The sequence below is a fragment of the Polyodon spathula genome, chromosome 3, assembly GCF_017654505.1.
Source record: "Polyodon spathula isolate WHYD16114869_AA chromosome 3, ASM1765450v1, whole genome shotgun sequence".
Taxonomy (NCBI): Eukaryota; Metazoa; Chordata; class Actinopteri; order Acipenseriformes; family Polyodontidae; genus Polyodon; species Polyodon spathula.
The window spans coordinates 27,332,456-27,355,975 of NC_054536.1; the positions used below are offsets into that span (position 1 = coordinate 27,332,456).

The 23,520-nt window shown below is 39.4% G+C and overlaps 1 protein-coding gene across 2 annotated transcripts in view; it reads left to right on the top strand.

Moving 5' to 3' along the window:
* The window catches only part of LOC121312933 (F-box/LRR-repeat protein 2-like), an 87,204-nt gene that overhangs the window by 49,722 nt on the left and 13,962 nt on the right, over positions 1-23,520 (top strand). The window contains exons 4-5 of one of the 2 annotated variants that reach the window (XM_041244864.1): positions 7,574-7,648; positions 14,223-14,317. In XM_041244864.1, the coding sequence (XP_041100798.1) occupies positions 7,574-7,648; positions 14,223-14,317 (170 nt within the window). The remainder of the gene's footprint in view (positions 1-7,573; positions 7,649-14,222; positions 14,318-23,520) is intronic. The other variant, XM_041244865.1, reaches the window with a different exon arrangement.

Genomic DNA, 23,520 nt, shown 5'->3' on the forward strand with positions numbered 1-23,520 from the left:
CAAAAAAACACTTGGAGATTCTGTAGCCGTGTGGCAAAAAGTTTTGTGGTCTGATGAAAATAAATGGAACTTTTTGGTCTAAATGCAAAGCGTTATGTTTGGCGCAAACCCAACACAGCGCATCACCAAAAGAACACCATCCCTACTGTGAAGCATGGTGGTGGCAGCATCATGTTATGGGTATGTTTTTCATCGACAGAGGCTGGGACACTTGTCAGGATAGAAGGGAAAATGAATGGAGCACAATACAGAGAAGTCCTTGAGGAAAACCTGCTGCCCTCTGCAAGAAAGCTGAAACTGGGATAGAGGTTCACCTTTCACCAACGACCCAAAGCACACAGGCAAAGCAACACTTGAGTGACTAAGGAACAAAAAGGTAAATGTCCTTGAGTGGCCCAGTCAGAGCTCCAACCTAAATCCAATCAAAAATTTGTGGCATGACTTGAAGATTGCTGTCCATCAACGCTCCCCAAGGAACTTGACAGAGTTTAAACAGTTTTGTAAAGAAGAATGGTCAAATATTGAACAGTTTTGTAAAGAAGAATGGTCAAATATTGCCAATTCTAGGTGTGCAAAGTTCCACCTTAACAGTGTGGAGTATGGTGTGTAGATAAGTGGAAAAAAAAATAATTTAAATGCATGAAACTCTGATGCACTGACAGCAAAATGTGGAAAAAGTTCAAGGGGGTGTAGACTTTCTATAGGCACTGTATGTGAAATTTGATTTATAGTTACATTTATTTCATATAAATATGTATTGCACATTTTAATAAATTCTGTTTCAATAAAAACAAAAATAATCTAAGTTTGAAATTGTGCTCCAGCACTCAGAAGTATTAAATCATACATAATTTATAAAAGCTACATTCATCCTGCTATGAATATATGCTGGATCACAGCAAAGTACACTTTATTCAATTATCATCTTAGTACAGGGCAATGTTGTAATAGTTTGTTTTTATAGAAGGGGGTTGTGGCGTAGTTGTACAGATTCTTGCCTCGTATGATGAAGTCCACACACAAAATGAACTCCCGGTCTCCATGTTAGGAGTCAGGAGAATCAAACTGATCGCTTACCCAGAGATAAATGTGATATAATCCTTATTGGCACCAATGTCAGTGTCCTGCCTTCATAAAAACCTCCTGTGTTGGCTTGGGTCCGGATGCAGTATAGTCTTTTGTGTTTTTGCACTTTTTGTTTGTTTTATTCTAGATAGAAAATAAAATAATAATAATAATAATAATAATAATATAATAATAATAATAATAATTATAATTATTATTATTATTATTATTATTTATTATTATTATTATTATTATTATTATTATATAGGTATTCTTTTTTCTCCTTAGGTTTCAGGAGAAAAAAAGATTTTTTACATCTCCCCTATCTAACTTTCAGCTTATGTTGTAAGCTGTATATATTCCAGACACACTGACACAAGGGGAAGAGCTCCTTTGCCCCCAGCACCTCGCTCATCAGCCTCACTGAAAACAATAAAAAGACCTAGCAGCCCTAGCTCAAGTTTGTCTCCCTAAGGAAACCGGCTTGCAAGTCTACGTATTTCCACAGAGGAAGGGAGAGAGGGGCGCGGCAGCAGGGAGAGGAGGGGCGCGGCAGCAGGGAGAGGAGGGGCGCAGCAGCAGGGAGAGGAGGGGCGCGGTAGCAGGGAGAGGGACGCGGCAGCAGGGAGAGAGGGACGCGACCGCAGGGAGAGAGGGACGCGGCAGCAGGGTGAGGAGGGGCATGGCAGCAGGGAGAGGAGGGGTGCGGTAGCAGGGAGAGAGACGTGGCAGCAGGGAGAGGATGGGCGCGGCAGCAGGGAGAGAGGGACGCGGCAAGCCAGGCTGCTGGAGTTGCGTTTTCAATTTGATCTCCTCTTTGGCACTGATCTGAAGGATTCCCTGCCCCATAAGAAGGAGGCTTGATGGGCTATCCAATCCTGTTCAGCAGCTGGTAGGGGGTTATAGCCCCTTTTTTAATATAGATCCACCCATGCTTCTAATAAGGAAATAGAGAAGCACTCTACTTTGGGTTGTTGCATGGGTACATGGGTCCTACCACCAACCCACATCTCCACCCCCCTCACTTCTGCCAATAGGAGGCAGGGTTTCTCATTTTATCACAGATTCTTTGGTCCTGAGCTCATACAGTATGGCTACAGAATACCGTTCAGGTCGCTACCACAAGCAGATATCCGTACACTGATGGGCTGGTCACGCCAACCGGGAGTCATCTTACAAGAAATCAAATCCCTGCTCCAATCTCATCCTATACAACAGCGTCCCTTATTTTTACAAAGGTGGGGCCACTGCTCGAGGTATCTTGTAATTTAGAAAAAGAACGGGGAGTTCAGAGCCATTCTAGAGCTCAAGGAAAAAATTGAAGAATGTATCCCTCACCACCATTTTCACGTCATGGGCATCCATATCTTTCCATATATAGACTACTAGTTTGGTGGGCTCTGTCCAGGGAAAAACCCTTGGAGCACAGGGACTTCATCTTCAACTTTTTTCCAGGACATGAACCAATTGGTCGACGGGGATAATAATCTGTCTCCCCGGCACAGTCTTCCTGGGGGCCCAGCTCAATTCACTCTCAGGATGAGTGTGTCTCACGGAGGAGCAAGGCCAACAGCAAGAATAATTATTTCAGCAGTTTTGGGGGCACACTGGTAGCAGCAGTCTCCTTGGAAAGGGATTAAAAATATATACTGGAGACAAACAAAGGTGTCTCCTGTCTATCTATCTATTTATCTATCTATCTATGTATCTTGCATTTATGTAGCACCCTTCGTGTGCTCACATCACAGAGTACTTCATATAAAAAGAACAAGGGACAGTTCTAACAGTTAAAGGCATCTCTGAACAAATGGGTTTTCAGTAGCCGACCAAAAGAAAGAGTTCAGTCTGCATGTTGGATTTCGTCTGGGAGGGCATTCCAGGCTTTTGGGGCATAACAGCAGAAAGTTCTCGAGCCAAATGTTTTGAGATTAGCTCAAGAGATCTGCAGCATTCCTGTGCTAGACGATCGAAAAGAGAGCTTTGGAGCATGAGGGACAGTTATGGCGGACAGATAGGTTGGGGTCAGGTCATGCAGTAGTTTATACACCAGTTTACAAGAATTTTATAGTCAATGCAAGATTTCACAGGCAGCCAGTGAATTGACTTTTTTTCTTCCTGGAACCCCACCATTCCAGATTTCCTTGGCATCAAGGATTCTTGGAAATTGTACCAAAACTGAAACGCCTTCTCATATAGCATTTGGAGCTTTTAGCAATCTTCCTGGCACTGTAACACTTCACCGAGTCCTAAATTAAAGGAAAGTACTAGTTCTCACTGACAACACCACAGCATAAAGTATACATCAATCACCAGGGAGGCACAAAGTCCTATAGCCCCTTACTGGCCTAAGAGGTTCTGATTCTCGGAGATCCTGGAAATGGCCGAAGCAGCACCCCTCCACCTACTGGTGAGCCGAGATCGGCTCTCCCAGAAATTGAACAGCAACTACTGAGGAACCAGGGGCTATCTAAACAAGTAACAAACATCCTGTTTGCTTCAAACATTTTTTATTAAATGTGAAAATCTATTTTTATGTCTGTTAAACCACATTTTTTGTCTCTACATAAACCTTATTGAAATGTCTTGTGGGACCAGCTGCAGGGTTTGAAATTGGGGTCATTAAATACTGCCTACAGGGGTAGCTATTGCCACCTAAAAATACATCTTCTCATTGTTTTCAGACTTGGCACAGACAAAACCGTTATCAAATATTCCAGAATCATTTGTAGATCTAGGCCATGGAGCAACTGCATTGGTGATATTTTGCTCTGAATCACAGATCGTTTGTACATTGATTGGGGAAAAAAAAAAAAATAATTTCAATTCTGAAAAAAGTGTCAGCACTATCACCACCTGGTGAAGTTATTGGCACATGGGCTCAGTCTATTGCACCTACCACTGCAGTATTACCTGCTCTAGAAAACAAAAAAAATTGCTGCATACAATGGCTATGTTGCTCTGTTGGAAAATTAATGTATCCTGTTGCTTGCTTAAATTTGCAATAGCTTCAGCGATTCTGTGAATTACTTGGCACACAGTTGACGCATCGTCATGAAGAGGGTCTTTCCTTCTTTCTGTATCTGAACATTGTGGTTTTAGTATCTCCAGCAGCTCCATTATGCTTTCTTTTCTCATACAAAATCTTTGAGGAAAGCTTTAAACATTACATTTAATAAATGGATTGCTAACAACACGACATCTAATCAATCTGTCATCCTGAATATGTCGAACAAGTTCAAAGTAACGGCTGCAATGACTTCACAACAACCCAGACACCCAATCCACCCTAACACCCAAGATTGGAATGTGCAACAGAAAAAGATACATGTCAATCCAGGATTCAACCCGGGATGAATCTCGAGGTTCACAATCCACCCTTAGTGTAAAGGTGCCAATGCTTTTGTCATTAACAAACATTTGAAGTTGTTTAAGTGTTTTTTTTATATAAAGACTTTGTTCAACTACCAGAAATTGTATATTTTGGTCTTTGTCATATTAAATAGTGGCTAATGTTCACTAAATGCTTGTATTTAGTTTTTTTTTTTCAGCGTTTCCTCCAGTTTCACTTGACGAAAAATGCAGCCAAAACAAAGCGAACGAGACAAGCTAGGGTAATGTAACAGTTAATCATTAAACAGTTCTAGCTACTGATCGATGTTTTTTTCTTTTTTTTTATCTGTGGTCTTTTGTGCATTTTCATTCACCAGTGAACTGTGACATTAGGGCCTTATCGAGCACTAGATTCTGCAATTTATAATACTGACTTTGGATACTGTTTCAATTCTGAAAACTGTGAAAAAATTGCATTGCCTTTTACGTTTTATGCAGTTCTGTGGATGGATAACATTTAGATTTAATTTTGCTGTTAGGTCGTTAATGGGATATTTTACATACCGCTACAATACGTACCAGATTTAAAAGTATGTACTGTATTACAGTTAACGTGTTGTCTCTAGTTTTGGCAAGTGATATTTTCAGAATCCTATCACTCTGAATTAAAATTACTACTTCTGTTAAATATAGTACTGTAACAACAAAATTAATGCAGTACATCTAAGTGGAAGCCTATTTATTTTAAAACACAGTCCTTTCAGATATGTATTTTTAATGTTGTCCATTTTTCAGGGAACAGAAAAAAGATACAAGGGTTTGAACGGGCCAAAATGAAATAATCAGATATGCATCACACACATTTAACCGTCACTGAAGTCAAAATGTTATAGGGTTGGATATGTGAGTGCTGTCTGTATATTGTTTAAAGGCTGGTTTATATTTCCGACTGTGACCCAGTCTGTCGACTTGGAAAGGGAGAGCACACGAGACTGAGAAAGGAAGATTTACAGAAAATATCAGTAACTGTAACAGCCTGGTACTAGTGGGAGGAGAATCGGTGAACGAAGTAGATAACTACATCGAGAGTAGCAACTTCCCGGACTATAATTAAGGCAGGACTAAAAAACATTGTTGAATTTTTACAGGCGGAAAATAAGGAAAGGAAAGTTTTTATTGTAAGACCAGGTTTTTGTAAAGTAGTTCAAAGTAACATTACAGTTAAAATGTAAGGCTGTAGTTAATGCCTTACCCCATCAGTTAGGATTAAGTACAGTATGTACTGAAAGTATTTGTGACTTCAAAATAGTTGAGTTTTGCTCATCAAAATGCATTTTACTCACATGGTATCTAAATTGGAGAGTAAATGGCCCAGAACCTTATCTGGAGTGATGATTGTTAACATCAAGTCCGGTAAACGACCCCAGGGTAAAGCCGAGACATGTGTTGGAATGTCTGTGATGAAACTTGGTAGGACAATCCTTAGCACAAGTTCTTGAGCATATCAGAATCTTGACATAATTTAAAAATGTTTATGTCAGTTGATACGTAATAATATGTCCTTCATTGAAAAATAATACATTTATACCTGAATACAGCTCTTATTTGAATTGGTTGTCAAGGGAAGCATGGAGTATGGTTCTAAGTTCAAAGGTGTGCTGCTATAGTGACATATAGCGTATAATTGTAGTTGGAGCATTAGTTAGTCAATGAGGTTTCTCCTTTTATTCTTGTCATTTTAAAATGTAAGCTACAGTAAATTGTCATTATAAAAACATTTTAAAAAGCAATTAATTTTTAAAAACAAGATCCAGCCAACCAGTTGTGGAACTAAAGGCCAAACCCTGAGGCATGTACATGTAACTATATATTTTATTCACAGTCGTGTCGAGCGACTTCATGTCAGATGGCTGTCAGTGGCATAGTATCGAGCTGTGGAATTGGTAAAGGTGAGTCGCGTCACTTCCTTGTTGTGGAATGAGACTTTGGCTGGGAAGCCAGACAGATTTTAGTTTTGATTTCAGTTCGAGGCTGCTGCATTCCTTCGGGGCACTTGTGATGAAAGCGATCCCTTGCCGCTAGGGAGCAGGGCACAAGCTGTTACAGTACACCAGCATGGCTTTGCAAGTGTGTAGAAACCGCCACGTCAGTTTGCATGGGGTTGCGTGCTCCGAACTAAAGATATATATTCGGTGGTTTCTGGAGAAACTGACAAACAAATTGAAACACCTTTTTTTTTTCTTGTGTGAATTGAAGGTAGAGTTTAAAGGTATGCGTCTTTTAGAACAAGTTACATAGGCAAAACAAACTGTGTATAATACAAGTGAAAGACATTGGAGCAGACAGGCTCCCAAAGAAGATTCATGTAGTTTTTTAAACCATGATTTTCAGGTATGGGATATTTAATGATGGAATGGCATCAATCCTATAAGGCAAAGTCATTACCTAAGGTAACCTTTTCTGAAACTGTGACTGCCAAGACAACATTCATTGCAGGGGACAGTTGTCTATCTATACAAAACCGTGACGTTTAGTAAACGGGTCAGGCATAAATGGCACTGCTAGTCATTCATTGTTCCTCAGATGATATTTTAATGAGGTGTTTATTTGAAGAGTGGATGACTATGTGTTCTGGGATACCAAGATATTTAAGAAGTTAGCGGTTTGAGTTGGGTAAAACAGGCAACAAATGCTCCACACCCCAGCACCACAAACCAGCAGGCTTGTCCCACACCCAATAACACTGTATTTCACCAAGGTTTCATCACTTGAGCTGGAGCTTATTTGCTCTAGTCTATTTTCCTGATAGTGTTTTGTTTGTTTGTGCAATTGTAACTTGTGAGTAAATGTAATTATTTACAGAAGCCACATACTTCTTGAACTGCTGTTTTTAAGCGACATGGCTTTTGCATTGTGAAATTATAACTGTGTCGCTGGAAGACTGATGTGCTGCCTGCTGCTATGGCAACTACAAACTGCATCTTAATAAGAATTGCTATCCAATTGAAAAAATACATATAAAAAATAGAACTCTTTTCAAAGCAGAGAGTCATATACTTTCCAAGAGCTGCATGAGAAAACAAATGCAGCTGTAAACTTCACTTCCAGTATTGTATTCATCGTTGATTTCACTGCACTACAGGATTAACTAATGTATGTGTTTGTTTGTTAATTACAGGCATGGAATGTCTTAGCATTGGATGGAAGTAACTGGCAAAAAATAGACTTGTTTAACTTTCAGACAGATATAGAGGTAAGTTTTGCAAGGACATTTTTTCAGTCAATTAAATGTTTTTTTGCACTTTTAAAGTAGAATAGCTCCGTTGGCTACTAACAGCTGGTAAAAGTGTACACAAGAGTCTGGGGTAGATGTAGTGTTCCAGCTGCAAAGTCGCAAACGATTCGGAAGTCTAGGGTGAAATGTACTAAACAAGCGCAATGCTGTTAACTTTTTAGGGAATACTTTGCAGCAGCAGGTCTTCATTGCATTTTAGCCTGAGATGAATATGTCATTAAGGGCATTCCTGCATAAATTCACAAAAATGGAGGTGCAAGTGAGGGTTCTGAAATGTTATGAGATGTACTAAAGCTGACGGCAATTGCGTCACTCAGTTGTATCAATTTGTTAAGAACTTTTGGAAGCATGTTTTAAACAGTTGCAATTAAAAGCAGTATATGAAAAACACTATCCCGTAACCATGGCCGCTGTGATTTGTAGGATGAGAAGAGAAAGGTTATTTCATACCCGCATTACCCTCTTTAATTTAAATGAAAACCAAATTAAACACAAGTACAGGCTCGGCAGCCACATATTCTTGAGCTGCTGTCTGATTTAAAAGATGACCTGGAGCCAGACACCCAGAGAAGCCAAGCTATCCCTGCAGTAGTCAAACTATTGTCCGCCCTGCATTATCTTGCCTCTGGGTCCTTTCAGGGGACTGTGGCAGCTGTTGCTGGCGTTTTCCAGTCCACTTTTTCTCGTGCATTGCCAGTTGTACTCAATGCATTTTTGAGGCAAACACCCAAATACTTATTTTTCCCTAAAAGCAGGATGTATTTTCAAGCCTTGAAAACATATTTCTATGACATTTCTCGTTTCCTGAATGTGTTGGGAGCAGTAGACTGCACACACGTGCCGCTAACTCCTCCAGCTCATTCTGAGCATCTGTATGTATGTATAGGAAAAGGAAACACACCTAGTCTGTTAATGTGCAGGTGGTTTGTAATTGTGCACAGTTTAGCACTGCACCACTGACTAACAAATAAAAACTGACAGTATACATTTGGCTTATAGCCTTCTCATGATAATACAAATTAGTGGTATAATGCAAAATTTGTTGCTGGTCCCCTGAAATTCATATTAATGTGAATTGACTGTCCTCTTGTAAGTATCATAACTTGTCAATGCGGCACTATGATCTATGTTAACTGTCTAGGCTACTAAGTAGGCCAAGTTAAAAATGCTATTATCATTTAAATAATTTTTTATTTGCATTGTACACCAATGTATACAATGCAATAGCATGATTTATTTTGTGTTGCCTGTAGCCTACAGGCTAAAGTAGAAAGTAGCGATTTTACTACTGTACTGTATAGACCTACTGTACAGATTTATATTTTTACATTATGTAACATGTAGCCTACCCAAAACACATTTCTGTTATTTCAGCACATTGATTTATACATTTAAAGTACATTGAGCACTATAAATGTGTGTGCGATTTGTATTCTAGTGTTTTAAACCCACCACCTAGTTATGTCAGACAAAAATGTCTGGTTTAGCAAGGGGCTACTGTATGATTATGAAAAGCTTTTCTATATAAACACATTTTTTATTTATGGGTGAAGGTGGGGATCCCGCTATAGAATCTGATGAGATTATTTATTCGAAAAAATGTTGCACGACTCGCAATGCTAGAGATCTCGCTAAGAGGATGAAACATATATGTAAATTAGTATATTGCAGCTCTCTTCATTAACATATTTTCTCTTAGTACATACGACAATATTTTTCCTTTGAGAAGTGTCACAGTGAAAATGCAAATTGCAGTAAGTTGGCGCTGCTACTGGCTATCTTAGTACAATCTACCCCTGTGTGTGATTATCTGAACCAGGCCTGTGTGTCTGTGTCTGTGTGTGTGTGTATATATGTATACAAGTAGCTTTCGATTTAAGGTGGGAGAAAGCAGTAACTATTAAATTATGGGCAAGGCTCCCCTCCATCCTCATTTCAAAAAGAGAGGGCTGCGTCCTCCCCATGATGGCTCTATGCCAAGGGAGAGCAGGAGAGCTTCACGTAGGAGACTGCCTTCGTTGCCTTCCTCATCTTCCTCTTGCTTTCCTTCCCACTCCTCCCTCTTCCCATCCAAAGAAGAGGAGGAGAAAGAGCCACGGGTCTCTGAGCAGCTGGATAAGCTGTGGGCGGCGGCAGGGCACCATGTTAGCCGAGCTACTGTGTGAGCGCATTGCTCCACCTACTCCCTCTGTGCCTTTAGAGCAACAGGGAGTACCAAACACAGAATGGCAGCAAGAGAATCTGTAGTCTATTGCCGCTCTGGGGAGGTGGGCAATCAAGAGTTCCCGTCTGAGTTAGGAGACTCAGTATAATACCAGTATATACTTAGTCAATACCAGTGCAATACCAGTAGCGCTTCTTTCCTTGTCAGCAGAGCTTATGCCGCAGATTAAGCGGGCCACTGAGGCTTTACAGATTCCATGGCCTGTAAATGAGACACAGAAACACAATCTGTGAGGATGATCCCGCTCCCTCTCAGGTGTCTCCCCCAGTAGACCCAGGCTTTCTTTTTGAGGTCCATTCATCCTGGGGTCACCTGGCTACAGCTACTGCTGTTTCACTTTCCATGAGGACACTGTACAGCTTGCATGATGTGGAGAAGCTTGGCTTGGCTGAATTTCCTCTGGTAGATGCCGTTATTGCCTCGCTGGTGCAAGCACCTAAACAAGCGCTCCTAAATAAGGACACTACCATTCCAGATATACAGTGCAAGGTTTCAGGGAGCATTCTCAAACGGCCTTAGTCAGCTGGGGCTTTCACCGCACGGCTGGATAAATACAACAGCATCTTGGTAGCCTACCAGAACTGCTTGTTAAAGTCTGTGTCCCAGAGCCACAGACCCACAACACAACAGCTCGAGGAACTTCAGTTGGTTACTGAGAATCTGCTCCGTATCTTAAGTTGAATGGGCAGGCGGTGGGCAGGAAACTTGCTGTTTTAGTAGCCGCAAGAAGACAGCTCTGGCTGTCTCAAACATGAGTGGCTGATGGGGACAAGGCACCTCTGCTGGATGCTCCCATTACACCGGGACATACTTTTAGTCCTGCAGTGGGTGACATGCTGCAGCGCTCTCACTACGCGTGGGAGTCTACAAAAGAGCAGGTGTGACTGCTTCCAAAGAGGCCTCCTCTAGTACGCAGACCAGCAGCAAACTGGCGGCCAAGGTTCCAGCAGCCTCAGAAACTGGCACAGCTGATTCCTGCTAAAGCCAGGGGGGTTTTCACATCCGACTCGCGGCTGCACAAAGGGGGAATTTTAATAAGTTCTGCTACCAAGCGCAAAGGCAAAAGCCTCAGGCTAAGCCACAAGCAAAGCAGCAGACCTAGCAGTTGCGTGACTACTATGTTGTGGTGTTGTTTCAGGAGATGACGGCTCTACTACAAAAGCAGGCTATTTGCACAGTACACCGTCTTCATCTGAAAGAGGGGTTCTACTCCAGGTACTTCCTGGTGCCCAAGCGGGATGGTGGCCTCAGACCAATCCTCAACCTCAGGCAGATCAACCTGTATCTGGGTTGACGGAGGTTCAAGATGTTGACCATGCAGCAGCTGTTGCAGTCAGTCAGGCCAGGCGACTGGTTCACCACGGTGGACTTGAAAGACACTTATTTTCATATCCCCATAAGACCAAGGCACAGGAGGTACCTGCGGTTCCCTTTCCAAGGGACAGCGTACGAGTACCAGGTATTGCTATTCTTCCTCTCTCTAGCTCCCCGTACCTTTTCAAAGTGCATGGAGGCTATTCTGGCTCCATTAAGGCCCATATAGAACTTGTCACTGACCACCTTCATCACTCTCAAGGGGAGTCCCATGCCTGAGAATGGAGCCTCATTTGGCAACGGTTCAGGAGAGTAAAGATAGACCTCTTTGCCACCAGGAATTGACCTATTGTCCACTCTGCTTCTCCATAACAGGAGCTAGTGACCTGCTGGCAATAGATGCCTTGGCACACCAGTGGCTCAGTCAGCTGCTGTGTGCCTTTCCACCACTCGTTGTGCTCCCATTGTGCCTGGAAAAGATCAGGCAGGACCAGGCCAGGGTGCTATTAGTAGCCCCTTACTGGCCCAGGAGACTGCGGTTTACAGCTCCTGAGCAGCCTGCCATGGAGCTTACCATAATGCCACGACCTGCTCGGTCAGACGAGGGAACATTGTGGTATCCTGACCCATTGAGCCTGCGGCTGCGGCTCTGACCCCTGAACAGCAACATTTGAGCCATCTGGGGTTATGAAATAGGGTCATTGACACCTTGCAGAATGCCAGAGCAGCATGGGTGAGATGCAAGCATTTATTGATTTAGAAAGTCTGCTTAATTTTTGCTGAACCCAAGACAAAGATTACGCTTCTTACCAATTTTTTTTTTTTTTTTTTTTTTTGCCGAAAACCAGCTCTGCATTCCACATCAACCAGACTGGAATTGGAGGCTTTCTATCCGCCTCCTTTACAGTCTGATAGAGAGTGGCTGCTCTGCTTTGTCCGGTGCGGGCACTAGCATATTATGTGGACAGAACTCAGAGTTGGAGGCAGTCTGAACATTTTTTTGTCTGTTATGGGGCTAAGTCCTATGGTAAACTCCTGCCTATGAGCGAGACAACTTGCCCCCTTCAGAAAAGCTCATTGCCCATTCCACCAGGGGCATGGTAGCTTCTTCGGCTTTGTTCCAGGGTGGAGCTGTCAGGGACATTTGCAGTTCAGTGGTGTAGGCCACTCCCCATACTTTTAAGTGGTTCTATTTACTGAATGTCCTAAATCCACAAAACCCTGACTTTGGAACAAGTATGTTAAGGGGTGGCTTCAGGGTCAACCCTTACAACTTAATCATAGAGGTGAGTTCTCCCTTAATATTTAGCCCTAGCTAAGTTAGCTAAATGTAACGCACAAGGTGGCCTTTGGCTTAGCCTTGCAGCATTCCAGTCGGTCTGCAGTATTGCTTTGTCGCAGTGGTGGTATGCATACCCGTTAGGTAAAGGTTACATTTCGTACTTGATAGGGATAGAATCATAACCCTGGTTCCCTGAGATAACCGTTAACCTTCAAGGTCGCTACGTCCATGATTGCAGCAGGCTAGAAGAAAAAATGATGACAATGCCTGTGTCTATAGTCCAGTTATGCCCTCGGGGGGACGGGCACAACTGCATCACAGGCTCTGAGAAGCTGTCTTTTAATATATCTTATCAGGTTATCAGCGCCTTTAGCATAAATACACATTAGGTAATGGTTACATTTCCATCTGGGAACCAGAGTTATGATAATAGCCTAACATTCCAAACAATAAAGGATTGCATTATGTTTACACCTATTTTAGTGAGCTGAATTCTCAGTTGAATACTCTGCATCTGCTTACAGCATGGTGCAAAAGGCAACAGTGTGATTTGCCCAGTCCTTCTATAATTGGATTTGAATGAATGGAGGATAGATTACAAAATGAGCAAAACATATTAATGTTGAAAATGAAAAGGTTATCAGGTAATTATAATGAAATATTAATGGACACCACTTTACATAAAACCAGCACTTTTGAAAAAAACTCTCACTTTTTAGACAAACATGCCCCTCATCCAATACAAAGACTAAACTATTGCAAATCCGTAGTTGTTTCTGATGGGGAAGTCTGGTTTCATCAGACAGTGGTATTGGAAGGGGAGGATGGACTGGAGGGGAAGGGTGGAAAATGTGACCAACTGTCATGAGACTGGGAAGTAGATTAAGAAATGCCGTGCCGAAAATGTTTTTGTTTGACTGAATGGAAATGAAGATGTTCCCCTCAATTAAAAAGGTGGCATTATCAAAGAACAGAGACTGTGGACCTCAAAAGACAGCTCAGTACTGCAGATTACATTATATCTAAAGTAAGCTGATTACTATCTGGTATTACATTATTCATTGTACAGAGAAAACCAATGGATGCTCAATGTTTTTAATTGAACTGATACTAAAGAAGGATTGACACATTCTTACTGATCAGCATTACATGATTCAATTAACACTACAGAAGAGTTTAGTCTTGTTATAAAACATGTTGGGTCTTTTTTAATATTATTATGATTACATTTTTGTTGTCAGCAACTCTTTAGTTTATGTTTGTTATATACAAATATACCTGTATGGTTGAAAACTGAAAAGGTATTTAAAAGTGATGAGTTTAAATAGTGTTAGCCATGCACATTCATTTGTTATATTGATACACTTTTTTAAAATATCAAAAGAAATTAGAAATGTAATTTTTGTTTGAAAATCTGTTTAATTTGTAACATGAGCTTTAAAACTGCTGTAGATTAGAATTAGAGGGCATGAGTTTCCGTTTAATTTATTTAACATTTAAACTTACAAAATGACAGTATATCACATCAAAATTTAAAAAAATCTAGAGAAACAGCTGCTCAGATCTGATGGACCTTGGTAATGGTAATCCATTATTCACTAAGCTGTCATGATCAGGCATGACTTATACATTCAGTAAGGCAACCCTGGCATGGTTTGGATTACATGCCTGTGTGTGTGTCTGCTCTGCTAGTCAGTCTCCTCTCCCGGCAGGGTCGCGTGGTGGAGAACATCTCAAAGCGTTGTGGAGGGTTCCTGCGGCAGCTGAGTCTCAGGGGGTGTCTCAGTGTGGGGGATGCAGCGATGAGGTGAGTAAAGGGCTGTGAAATAGCAGATAAATTTCCATAACACAACACAAGACCAAAGCCCCCCCTTAGCCTGTCTTCATTAAGCACAGACATTTGCATACAATGAATACCTTACCTGTGGAGCATTATTAATGCCAAATTTTTAGACCAGAGTGTTTATTTTAGACAATTATTTTATTTTTAGTTTGTATGTCTGTATGACTGGGTTTTATGTAAATGGTCTAAAGCGCAGTTTTTTTTTTTTTTTTGTTGCAGTAGCAGTTTTTATTTGTTCATTAATTAATAAAAGGCAGACATACAGTGTGTTTGAAAATGAATACTACAGATTGATGCCACAGTATAACCTGTGGTACTCAGTGGTGTAGCTAGGCTTTTTTAGGGGTTTGAACCCCCCCCACCCCCCCAAAATTCATTATTCAAAGTGTCAGCCACCTGCGACACTTATCAACCCCCGTCCCAACCAATGTAAGCTCTGACCAGGAAGCTATCCCTGCCTGCTTACACGCTTCAAAAAAGCCCCCAAAAACTGTCAAACACATATCTAGTTGTGATTGGGCAGAGTCCTGTCATTTTTACACTAGATTCCAACAGAGTGTCTATGCAGACCGGAGGCTCCAGCCATGCGTGTGCAGCTCCTAACGATGGCATCATCAATAAAAAGGGTACCTTATTCATCCTTAACACCCCTATCACATGATCATTTCGTAAACAAGGAAGTAAACAATAAAACAAATAAGTAATTCCATGGATAGTTTCAAACGCACACATTTTTTTATACTATATTGTTTTCATTCATCCAAACGGAAATATATTTTTGCAGGCTAATTTCGAAGCAGCATTGTAAACCTTTACCCCTTAATTATTTAGTGTCATTTTCATCTTGGCTCCAAAGTTAACGCTAAATAATATTTTAAGTTACAGTAAGTTAGTACAAATAAGTATAATAGTAACTGTCCTTTTTATGGGCTTTGACGTGAAATCACTAAACCTACAGTACAGGAACAGAACAAGAACTGGAACCTTTGGTCTTTGTACATTTGGTTGACTGAGTAAATGATCTTTAATTTATATATTATTTTTTCTTTCAGTCATTTTATGTGATACAGTGTGCTATATTTATATATATATTATATATATATATATATATATATATATATATATATATATATATATATATATATATATATATAATATAATTTTTAATACAGTGACATTAGCACACGATCTTGCTCTGGGAAGGTCTGATTATGTGGTAGCATGCAGAGATCATTTGTATTTATATATGTTTTAATGTCAGCAGTATAGAACATGCTCCAGTAAGAACTTACCCATTTATATGTAGGTGGTATACACAGAGATTTTCAAGTGCCAGAGACATGTAATCCTTGCAGATATTTTTTATATTTTCAGTGCTTGACGGCTTAGGTTATTTCCATAATTACATTTTCTCAATTGAATCATCAGTAGGAAAAAAAAGACTAAATGAGACACTCAGCCAATGAGAATTGAAGTAGTAGACCCAGGTGTATGTGGGTGCAGAAAATACTATAAAACTTTATTGATCCTTTTGAAGAGCAGGATCCTGAGGAGTCTTCAGTCAACGCACCAGCGCTCCCCAGAAGCAGGTGCAATGTATTGCTTTGAGTCATGGGAAGCTACTTTATTGTTTAACAGTATTTGAGTTTGTTGATCAGGACTGGAAGGTCAGGTTGTTCAGCACAAATCTGTAGCAGTTTCAAACGCTCTATTAACAAACCAGGTGTCATGAAAAATAGTGCCCGTGTGAGATAATGTTCTGCGTTCACCCTGATTGGTGGTATGTTCATTGTGTGAGATTCTTTTAGGCAGTCTTGTTTTCTGTTTTCACCAAACCACTTTCTTTGGACCATTTCAGTCAGAACCTCCTCCCTCAGAGCTTTGGTGGTTGCATCAGAGGTGTAGCAGTCCAAAGATCTCAAACCACTCCTGGAACGTCCTCAAACAACTCTTAATAGCACATGCGTGGTTTTGCCGACATTCATCCGATTCACACACAACTTGATGATTCATGCCCCAAGTTATTTTATATGTCATTTGCTTCATCAAGACACTGGCTGGGAAGATTTGACAGAACTGATGTCTTTCAAACTTGTGTCCATGTGTTTTCTCTGGATGTGTCAAGTTTTTTCTGTTTAAAATAATTTAGCATTGTGGACACAGCACACTTACAATTTTTGCGTGATGCAAATGTGCGGCCTTAAGAGAGCTTGCTTTTGATGGCATACCGAGAAGTTATTTATTATAACGTGCCTCTTTATCAGTGTCTTTAAACAACTGATACCATGGATTTAGCCAGTTAATCTGCAGTCCAGGTTTCATTTGCATATTGTGTGTTCTGAAGAGAGAGATTGGGAAATATGTTGAAGAGATGGATCTGTACAAGGGGTTCTTACAGCTATAACTGGGGTCAATAAGAATTACAATTACCAAAGAATTGTTAGCTGAAATTACAATTATAGTTATGTTTTGTTCAGTTACCATTGCAATTATACTAAAAAGTTACATACACAGTAATATAAACAGGTATATTTTTTTAATTGTTCTTGAGCAAAATAATCTTGTTGTTTGTGTTTATCAAATTTTGAAACACGAAATAGGATGAAGGTGCAACTATAGTTACAACTAGAATGGAAGTCTCTGGGGAAACATCGTCTGTGTTGAAAAACGTGAGCATTGACATTATTTGGTCGCTTTAAAAGTGTAGTACAAGTGAATTCAAAGGCCATAATCTAGTTTTTTAAAGGAATTTTAAGCTGTCAAAACAGTCACTTGTCAATTTCACCTTAAACCAGAGGTCAAAGGTCAAAGTCCAAGACATTTTTAGAAAGCTCTTAGTCGGTTTCCCATCAGTGTCCAATAGTACATATAAGACTATGTGCAGCATTTATGGAGATAGCTGTTAAAACAGTCTATTGTCCAGTCTGACCAGTAACGAAAGGTCAAAGGTCAAATTAAACAGAAAAGACATATTTTTATAGAGCATACAATGGTTTCAATACAAACTATGGGCCTATCTGCCCTCTTTCAGGAGTTATGAGCTGTACAGTTTTAGTGGTCATTTTTTAATTAGCCAAATGTCCATTATTTTGGTCAAGGTAGGTCATAGGTCAATGGGAAAAAATATAGGTGTTATAGAGAACCAGTGGGTTCCTATACATGTTCAATAGTAACTATTATCCAATCTTGTTCCCATAAGGACTTATAATCGGATTCATTTTTGGGGATCTTGACCTGGGACCCCCAAACCCATAAGTCTGATCAGCACCAAAATTAACATCAGTTCAAGGCAGATAGATTGCAATAGTTGTGCCAAGTGATAGTTCAAAACTATCGGAGTAGTTGAGTTGACAAAAAGCGGTCAGAAAAGATGCCAAAATCCTATATCTGGCTCTACAAAGGTCAGAGGTCACGGAGAAAATTTTTTAAAATTTTTTATAGAGCATACAATGGTTCCTATACGTGTTCAATACAAATTTTGGGCCTGTTTGCCTTCTTTCAGGAGTTATGAGCTGTCCAGTATTAACACTCATTTTTTAATTAGTCAAATGTCCATTATCTTGGTCTAGGAAGGTCAGAGGTCAACCAAAAAATGTTGATCTTATAGAGAACCAATGGGTTTCTATGCATGTTCACTAGTAACTATGACCCTATCTTGTCCCTATAAGGAGTTATAAGCTGTTTTAAGTTTTGGGGGTCCTGACCTGGGACCCCCAAAACCATAAGGTCGATCAGCACCAAAAGTAATAGCAACTCAAGTCAGATAGAGTGCAATAGTTGAGTTTTGAGTTGATCAGTTGAAAACTGTAGGAGGAGATGCATTGCCAAAATCCCATCAGAAGTGAGAATAATAATAATAATAATGAAACCGAGAAAAAGCAGTGTCTGCATTTTACAACGCAGACAATAATAATAATAATAACTAGAATGGAAGTTTTTGGTTGCTTTAAAAGTGTATTACATTACAAGTGAATTCAAAGGCCATAATTAAGTTTTTTTAAAGGAATTTTAAGCTGTCAAAACACTCACTTGTCCATTTGACCTTGAACCAGAGGTCAATGGTCAAAGTCCAAGACATTTTTAGAAAGCTCTTAGTTGGTTTCCTATAAGTTTCCAATATTACATCTAAGCCTATCTGCAGTTTTAAAGGCGATTTAAGCTATTATAGCATTTAGTTGTGCAGTTTGACCAGTAATCAAAGGTCAAAATCCAAGAGATTTTTAGAAAGCTCTTAGTTGGTTTGTGTTCAATAGTAGATATGAGTCTATCTGTAGTATTAAGGAGATTTTAGTTATTATACAAATGTGGACACACTTGTACGCCACGAGGAAATTAGTTCAATTGTAAATATGAGTATCTGCAATCTGTAAGGTGATATGAGCTATTAAACAGTCTGTTGTCCAGTTTGACCATGAATGAGAGGTCAAAGTTAAAAATAAAGGTTTTACATCAAGTGTACACAGTATTGTAGATTATACCTTTATACAGAGATAGTTGAGAGGTACATACATGCGAAAACATAAAGAGTTCTACGCAGTGGGGTTCCTGAGTTATAGCCATTACAGTTTTTGTGGGTCACAGCCTGAGACCCCCAAATCCTTAAGTCCGATCACCACCAAACGTAATAGCAACTAACTACAGATATAGTACAATCGCTGCGCAAAGTTTCACATTGATTCGTTAAAAACTGTAGGAGATGTGTTGACAAATTCATGTCAAATATATGCCAAATGCTTTGTTTGGCAAGCACATTTCTTAGGGACTGCTGCCGTCCGTGGGTCAAAATTTTGATTTTCAGACAACTTTAATTAAATTCAACTCTATCTGCAGTATTTAAGGAGAAGTAAGCTATTATAGTGTTTCGTTGTCCAGTTTGACCAGTAACGAAAGGTCAGCATCCAAGACATTTTTAGAAAGGTCTTAGTTGGTTTCCTATAACTGTCCAATAGTACATATAAAACTTTGTGCAGTATTTATGGAGATAGAAGCTGTTAAAACAGTCGATTGTCCAGTTTGGCCACGAACCAAAAGTCAATGTCCAAGACATTTTTATTTGGTTTCTTATACATGTTCAGTAGTAAATATGAGCCTATCTGCAGTATTTAAGGAGATTTAAGCTGTTAATGCTTCTCTGTCCAGTTTGACCAGTAACGAAAGGTCAAACGTCAATTTAAACAGCAAGGACATATTTTTATAGAGCATGCAATGGTTCCTATACATGTTCAATACAAACTATGGGCCTATCTGCCATCTTTCAGGAGTTGTGTGGTGTCCAGTCTTAGTGGTCATTTTTTAATTAGCCCAATGTCCATTATCTTGGTCTAGGAAGGTTATAGGTCAACCGAATAAACATTGGTCTTATAGAGAACCAATGGGTTCCTATACATGTTCAATAGTAACTATGACCCTATCTTGTCCCCGTAAGGAATTATAAGCTATTTAAGTTTTGGGGATCATGACCAAGGACCTCCAAAACCGTATGTCCGATTGGCACCAAAAGTAATAGCAACTCAGGTCAGATAGAGTACAACAGTTTTGCCAAGTTTCGAGTTGATCAGTTCAAAACTGTAGGAGATGCGTTGACAAAATCACGTCAGAAACAAGAATAATAATAATAATAATAATAATAATAATAATAATAATAATAATAATAATAATAAAGAAACCGAGAAAAAGCAATGTCTGCGTTTTACAATGCAGACAATTATCATTTTAAATGACATAATTACATTGACTTTGTAATTGACCACAGGGCTGCTTACAACCTTATATTTTTGCATCATATAATTGGAGCCATTGACAAAACCAAAATAGTTTCAGGCCATTTTCAAATGATTGTTGGGTAGTCAAAAATTAAGACTGAATATTTAACAAAAGCAGTTATGACATTTTGCAAATTAAAAAAAGAAAAGTTCTATGTATTCACAAAAAGAATATTTGAAATAACAGATTAATGTCTCTTTAGCATAATGAAGATTACACTTTACTTATTTTCCGTCTAAGATGAAAGCATAAAAGAAATATATTACATACAAAATTTAAAAAATGAAAACTTTAAACATGAAGCAAACCTTCATACTGTACTGCCTGTTTAAGATGGACCTTGAAGTCTTATGCTGTATTGGTCTCTTGGCTTATGTATAGACAGCTTACAAAAAGGACAGGGATACAACAGACAACATCGTGAACAGCGTTTTAATGTAGGCAGCTCTCCAGCCTTCAACACAGTGATATGTAACTGAAATGAAAGAGAGAGTTTGTTATGCTTAAGTAAGAACCTTAACTGCAGTTACACAATAGCTGTTACGATTAAAAATTACTGCACGACCTAATTAACTATATACACACGATAGACACTAGGCATGTTTAATCAACAGTAGTGTTTTATTAAGTACACAAATATTAAACAGAAATCAGAAAAGTCTGAAAGTAAATCTCTTAGTTTCTACGCACAGAAACACAAGTCAAAGTGGAAGGTCATTCTGGTCAACAAAAACTTTATTTAGGTATGCGTTTCAAATATTTAGTACACTTTCACATTTTACTTCAGTGCTTGTTGTAATTCTAATTACTATGTGTACTAATTTGGCTAATCAGCGTGCTGAAAATGAAATTAGAACCAATTAATTTAAAGAAGATAATATGTGTAATAAATTATCCAATTAAAAGTTGCTTTACATCTGCCATTCCCCTCCAATTCTTGGTGGTATATGGACTTGGAAATGGTTAAAGTCTAGTGAAGGATGTATAGACCTGACCCCTCCGAGACAGCATCAACCTGGGGTTTCAGAGCCTTAGAAATCTTTTTAATTCAGTGGTGACCCCACTGTAACTAACATGTCATTTTAAATGGATTATTAATAGAGTTTTAGTTAAATTATACCAAATCACGTTTTTATTTACAGTAAAAGGAAAACATAATATATGGTTTCATTATAAGCATTTGGGTGACACAGGATATGTTCCATTCATTGTAAATAATTAAATTAATTTAATTATTTAACAATAATAATCTCTTTTAAACAATTAGGATATTTGCCAATGAGCTTTTGGCATGATTATTGATTTGTGATCATTCTTCAACACAAAATTGTTCCAGTTCATTCAGATTCCAAGGACTTCTCTTGTGCACAGCCTTCTTCAACTCATACCAAAGATTCTCAATCAGATTTAGATCAGGACTTTGACTAGGCCACTCCAGAACCTTTATTTTATTCTTGTTTAACCATTCTGAAGTAGATTTTGATGTGTGCTTTGGATCATTGTTGTGTTGGAACATCTAGTTATGCTTTAGACTAAGTTTTGTAGCAGAGGGTTTCAGATGATTGGCCAGTATCTTTCGGTACGCTGTGGAATCAGTTTTGCCATATATTGGAACAACTTCCTGTGCCATTAAAGGAAAAACATCCCCAGAGAAGGATTTTCCCACCTCCATGCTTGACAGTAGATATGATGTTCTTTTCTTTGTAGGCCTATGACCAGGCTAGCTGGTGGTGATGTCAAACCTGGAAGAGATGGACACATAGACAGCCCTGTGGTAACGAATGAATGTGCTATTGCACCAGTTTATTATAAATAAACATAACAAAACACTTCACACAAAAGAAAGCGGCACGCTGGCCAAAATAAACAGACAAACAACAGTGGACAAACAAACTAGTATCGTGTTGGCTGAAATTCAACACAAGTAGCAGTTGTTTTAGCAATTGTCCACTCTGAACACCAACCCCAAGTGACTGATTAGTGCCTCTATATATACAGCTGTGCTGGGATTCAATTACTAATTAAGCATTCACTTGAATCCCAACATATGAACTAATTTGTGCAACCCCATGTCCACATACTAATAAACATTTTATCTGCATGTGAAGTGATTGTGCAATCCCTGTGCCTAAATACACGTGTACATTTTAAATCACTTGTGATACATAGCCCACATTATACCCTATGCACAAATACATACACACCACATAAAACATAAAGCACAAAAATACACACAGGGGCGGGGCATCCTGCTACATAGCTGGTATATTGGTCAGGGTCCTAGGCCAGGAACGGAGGTATCACTATGGGCAGCAATGTTGTCAGTGTCAAGGCTGTCCGCGGAAATATTTACCCGCTGGCAACGGCAGTGCTGTCAGCAGACTGGCTCCTCCAGCTGGGGCACTCCTGGCAGTGGAAATGCCAGCATAGGTTGTTGTGGCAGTGGACCTGCTGCCAGTAGCAGCGCTGGCAGCTGCAATGCGAACAGCGGCAAGGCTGGCTCCTCCAGCATATATATTTTAAATCACTCATGTTACATCGCCCACATTATACCCCGTGCACCAATGCATACACACCACATAAAACACAAAAATACTCACCGGGGCGGGGCAGCCCTCCACAGCGCCTCACCAGACTCTCCCAACATAATGACTCAGCGTGACCAAATAGCTCAGTTTTGTTTCATCACTCCATAAAACCTTTGACCAGAACTATCCATCATTCCTATGCTGTTTTGCAAACTTTAAGCAGTTGTCCTTGTGACGTTTTACTTGGCCTGCAACTATTGAGACCTTCACCATGCAGTACTCTACCTATGGTTGAAATGGAAACCTCAGTCCCACTTGCAGCCAGTTCACTTTGAATATCTTTGGCTGTCAATCTCGGATTGTTATTAACCTTCCTCACAATTCTTCTACTTGTTCTTGGTGAAAGAACCTTCTTTCTTCCAGACTGAGGGAGCATTGTGACAGTACCATGAGTCTTGTACTTCTTGATTATAGAAACGACAGCGTGGAAATATTCTTGTGTTCTTCTCCAGCTTTATGGCAATAAATAATTTTATTTATAGCACTTTACTTTTTCCCCATATTGACTGATTGGTAATGACAGCAATCATCCTATGCCTAACCCTTTTATACTCTCTAAGAATGTTCACCTATAATCCAGCATTTTCTATACTTTTCTAGAATTAGGTTCTGCATTATCATCTTGAAATTTCTAGCATCTTGTAGACAATACTATCATAGTATCAAAGGGTATGAATATTTTTTAATTAGCATTTTTTGTGTTTTGCAAAACAAATTGCTGAAATAAATAAATGTAGACATCTATTTCTTGTAACTTTTCCTCATCCACAAAAGCAAAACTTTTGCTACAAAAGGTTTTTTGTAAAATTCTTTGTT